This window comes from Sinocyclocheilus anshuiensis, unplaced genomic scaffold, assembly GCF_001515605.1.
Source record: "Sinocyclocheilus anshuiensis isolate Anshui unplaced genomic scaffold, SAMN03320099.WGS_v1.1 scaffold1386, whole genome shotgun sequence".
Classification (NCBI taxonomy): domain Eukaryota; kingdom Metazoa; phylum Chordata; class Actinopteri; order Cypriniformes; family Cyprinidae; genus Sinocyclocheilus; species Sinocyclocheilus anshuiensis.
Genome location: NW_015555701.1, coordinates 43,172 through 48,343, shown reverse-complemented (window position 1 = coordinate 48,343; position 5,172 = coordinate 43,172). Strand labels below are relative to the sequence as shown.

Here is a 5,172-nt window from a genome sequence, read left to right as displayed (position 1 = left end):
GCTGCCCAGAAGAGGGAGCTGCAGCACCTGGTCGGTCAGTTCTCTGATGTGTTCTCCTCTCTTCCCGGGCGGACCAACGTCCTGCAACACGACATCCGGACGCTGCCAGGGGTCGTCGTCAGGCAATGGCCCTACCGCGTCCCTGAGGCTCGTCGGCGAGCTATTGAGGACGAAATTCAACAGATGCTGAAGTTGGGGGTGATAGAACCATCACACAGCCCATGGGCCAGCCCTATCGTGATGGTCCCGAAACTGGACGGCACCCTCCGTTTCTGCAACGACTTCCGTCGCTGTTAGTACAGATACCTGTGCACATAACCGAGTCTGTGGACTGAATCGATGGCCATCACCATCTCAGCCAGGTAGAACTGAGCCATGTCCTCCGGGATATGATCACCAAACTTACTCAGCAGCGTCAGCAGATCTCCACCGACATAGTAATCCATGACCAGATACTGCAGAGCAGAAGAGGAGAGACGCTTACGACTGGAGACACTCATAAATCAGATGAACAGACAGAACTGTACAAATGACAAACAGAAGATCATGATTCATGAGCACTGGGACAGAACTGAATCATGTGTCAAGGAATCACTTTGAATTAATCTTTTCAACACATTTCACCTGTTTTGTGTGCTGGAAAAAACAAAAGAAACCATCACAGAAAATGCTAATGGTTTCGACTACACATACCATTTCAAATATTACAAACCATCAACTTTTAACCATTAAAACCATTAAAAAATGGTTTTCTGTAGTGTGTTTTGGGACATGTTCCATTAGGATTTATTGGTTTTAACAAGCCACCAATAGAAAGAGACCAATTACCAGTAGAGACCAACAGGGTCCATTACAGTTTCCAGTAAAACCAATACAAGTCCCATTAGAACCAGTAAAACCATTAGAAATGTTGTAATGGTGTCTATTGTTTTTTTCAACAGGGCTGTTTTTCTCATTTGCTCTTTTTACATTGTTTATCACTCAGCTAACAGGAAACGTTCTCAGAACTTTCACTAACGTTTTTTTGAAAGTTGCATAAATGTTAAAACAAAACGTTCTTATGTTGACAGAACGTTCTGATAATAGGCTATTTTTCATAAAGTTGAGAGAAACTGTTTTGAGATCAATACTTGGAACATTCATGTTGACCTAAGAAATATTTCACGTTCTTGAAATACTAACAATAAATGTTATATTATATTTTGGGTAAAAAAATAAAGATAGTAGAACGCTGTAAACGTTAAAATAAACTTTACATAACGTAATCACAACAACAAAACTTGACATTTCAACGTTTCAGAAACATGTTAAATATTGTTCCTGCAAGGTTTTTATGACCTTAATTTGTTACCTTGGGTACAGAACTGATTCATGCGTAAATTAATAATTTTGGATTAATCTTTTCAACTACTTTGTTTTGTCTGCATGTGATTCTCCCATTTGCTCTTTTACATTGTTCATCACTTTATAGATTAATACGATCAGATCATAATGCACAATGTTTCCATGTATTTTGAGCTGCAGCTCGTTATGTTTCAGTAGTTAACAGTAAACCGGTTACCTCACCTGAATGTTCGTAGATTTGTATGGGATGATATTAGTTTTGTTCTGCATTCATATATCATAAATTGCTCATGCAAAAAGGAATCCGTGCATATGTGGATCAGGTGACACGCGTGCATTAATTGACGTCTCGTTCGAGTCGATCTTGTTTACAGATCGACTCAAACAGTTTACAGCATTTCACGTCCCCCACACACACAACTACCAACGAACAAGGCCCAGTGCAATTCATTAATGTGTACACGATTTGAAAAAATCGCAAATGTGCGTCACTACACTGAAACAAATCTTTTTCAACCGGTGTCTGCAGAGTTAAGAATTACATTAATGTGCAGCATTTTGTTCAAATAGAGACATATTTGTGAATACAAATGTTACAGTTTGTATTAAAGTATCATGATTTGTGCATGTAGCGATTAAAATGTGCATTTGTGGATCAGGTGACACGCGTGCATTCATTCACGTCTCTTCTGAGTCGATTCTATTTGATTCATTTCCTCAATTCCACAGACTCAAATTGAAAGGCATTTGTTTGTGGTTAGTAAGATACATGTATAAAATTTATGCAGTACATGGATAATTGTGCAACAACTAAGTTCAAACATGTCAAATGTCATCTTTTACGAAACAAAAATGCATGTAAAATGTTATCACCAAACACCATTACATACTAAATGCATGTATAATATATGTTATTTTATTAATTTGTAGCGTGTTTTGTTTTGTGTGTTTTTTTAATGAAAGCCTGGCTAAACAGGTCAAGTGACAATTAACTATACTCTTTCATTTTTCTTACTCAAAGATGTTATTAAAAATTAAATAATATAGAGTAGTGAATTATGATCTGAGGTCCTGTGGTTTTAGGGGCATGAGTGATATAATGTCATACTTTTAGACAAATAAACCATAAATCAACTGAACTGGTCCATTTGTGTTCAGAACATTCTGATTCAAATTAAAGTGGAAACGTTTGTGTTTTAACAGGTCAGGCTGTGTTTAGTCTTGAATCAGTGAATCAGTGAATCAGTGAATCAGTGAAGAGTCGGCTGTGTGAAGTGACACGTACGAGGTAATTGTCGTCCTGGAAAGCGTAATGTAGTTCAGTGATCCAGCGCCGGTCTCCTTTCAGCAGAACCTCCTGCTCCTCCTGATAACACGCTGTCTGAACGCACACAGCTCTCCATTAACACTCCATTATAATTAAACCCAGCTAACAGGGAACGTTCTCAGAACGTTGGCTAATGTTCTCTCAAACATTCTTCCAGTAACACTAACAGAACATTCTTTCAAAATTATCTGGGGCCGGACTCACGAAACATTCTTAAGAAGACATTTATTTTTCTAACTTAAGAAAAAAGTTAAGAATATTTTGTATTCCCAAAAATTCTTAAGAATTTTTGTCTATTTGTTTCTTAAGATTGTTCTTGAGACCAAACTTCAATAAAAATCATCGTAAATAACTTCTCAAAGTTAGGATAGCCCCAGACTTGTCTTAAATCCCAAATAGTAAGAATTATTGAAAGAATTCATTGGGTTATTTCAAATTAATTGTTAAATTTAAGCATTACAACAACACTAGTAGTACTATTAATAGTGATGTGCACAAGTTCTCTGAAGTGACAGCGATGACGATGAAATTTTTTAACTTATTTCTTAAGAAGATGTTCGTGAATCCGGCCCCTGGTCTTTAATAATGTTCTCGAAACGTTAGCACAAAAACGTTATTTATACATTGTTCATGGAACATTTTATTTCTGAAACATTTTGGTTGGACTTTCATCTAACGTTTTTTATGTTACTACTTGTTTCAGAACGTTACATTCAAATGTAATATTCTCATAATAAATAATGGAATGTTGCTTAAAAGTTTGCACTTTTTTTAAAAACTGGACATTGACGTGTTCAGAGAACATCCAAATAATGTTTACGCGACGTTAGCAAAGCGTTCTTAGAACATATTTTTGTTAGCTGGGAATCTAAGTGCTTTTAGAGAAGATGCACGCTAGTTTTTGTTGTTTACCTCTCCACGCTTCAGTATGTTCCACTTGTTCATGATCTTCAGCGCGTAAACCTGCTGTGTGTTACGCATGCGGGCCAGAGCCACCTGTGCATTTACACCTCAGTCAATATATTTATACTCATTCGCTTCATAACAGAACCAGCACAAACCCTCTCACCTCGCTGAAGGTTCCTCGGCCGATCACCTTCAAGATGTCAAAGTCATCTCTGCTTATCCGAGTCTTCTTCACCTGTCTGACCAGAGGCTCCGCTGCGAATATCAGAGGAGACAGAACGTCACACAACACAACCATAATGATAAAGCTTAAATAATCACTCTAGCTTTAAGAGAATAGCGAAGTCAACACCACAGCTGTAATCAGTGTTGAGGGTAACGCATTACAAGTAACTCGAGTTATGTAATCAGATTATTTTTTCAAGTAGTGTTAGTAACACGTTACTTTTCAATTTACAAGAAAATGTCTTACAAATATAATTTATGTATTTAATCCGATTTTATTAACCAGTGTGTTTGTTGCTGTGCTGCTGTTCTGGATTACATGAAGAATAAGATGCAGTAGAAGAAAGTTCTTAGCTTTTGAAAGAAGAAAATTCAAAGCTAAACAAGATTATTTTTCTTACCCCACTGGCAGATATTTTTGCTTGCTTTAAGGAAAAACTAACACAATTTTGATAATTATTTGTCAAGTAAATGCATCTTGATTCAAGAATGTTTAGATATTTATACTAGAAAACAAGACAAAAAATAAGTAAGAAAATCATTTTTTTGCAGTGTATGTTTTATTGTTACTAAATTCTGTGTTTTAACATGTCTAATTATTTGAATGTGGAATCAATTCCATAGTGGAATTGATTTTTAATGATAGCTTGTCTTATAAAGACGGACCTACTGTGAGCTGCGAGGTTGTAAATCAGTGTTATTTGCTTCTGTTGAAGCCATTTGATAAAGCATTTTCAACTAATTTTTAAATAATTGTGTTCAGTACTTGAATTCCTGGTTCATTACCTATAAAATATCCACCAGAATATCACGGCAAAAGAACATTTTCATGAAGCACTGCGAATGATGTAATCATAAACTTGAATGTCTTAATTATTGTTATGCGTATTTTGCAGAAAACTTAAAACATAGTTTCTATACTCGGCTAACAAGCAACGTTCTGGCAAGGTGTTCTCAAAGTTATGATATGAACAAACATTCTTCCAGTAACATTAATAGAACGTTCGTTCAAAGTTATCTGGTCTGTAATAATGTTCTTAAAACTTTAGCACTAAAGCATTATTTATACATCGTTCATTTATGGAATGTTTTTTCCCGAAACGTTTTAGTAGGATGTTCATTTTACATAAAACAAGACATAATATCTTAAGTCATTTTACTTGTACAGTAAATTCATCTTGATTCAAGAATTTTTAGATATTTACACTAGAAAACAAGACAAAAACACTAGAGAACATACTGGAGAGCACCGGCCCGTTCCCCTTTAAGAGCTCGCAGTGCAGAAATAGAACAGATGAACTAAGAATAGCTTGCTCATGTCTGAGGCTTTTTTAAGGCAAGTTTTCCAGCCTTGGACTCGAGCCGCTCTC

General features: G+C 36.1%; 1 protein-coding gene across 1 annotated transcript in view; it reads right to left on the bottom strand.

The window, feature by feature from the left end:
- Nucleotides 1–5,172, bottom strand: part of dmpk (DM1 protein kinase) — a 21,209-nt gene that overhangs the window by 10,208 nt on the left and 5,829 nt on the right. The window contains exons 2-5 of the mRNA XM_016464519.1: nt 3,741–3,832; nt 3,584–3,667; nt 2,630–2,725; nt 307–455 (exon numbers count right to left, since the gene is read on the bottom strand). Coding sequence (XP_016320005.1) covers nt 307–455; nt 2,630–2,725; nt 3,584–3,667; nt 3,741–3,832 — 421 coding nt within the window. The remainder of the gene's footprint in view (nt 1–306; nt 456–2,629; nt 2,726–3,583; nt 3,668–3,740; nt 3,833–5,172) is intronic.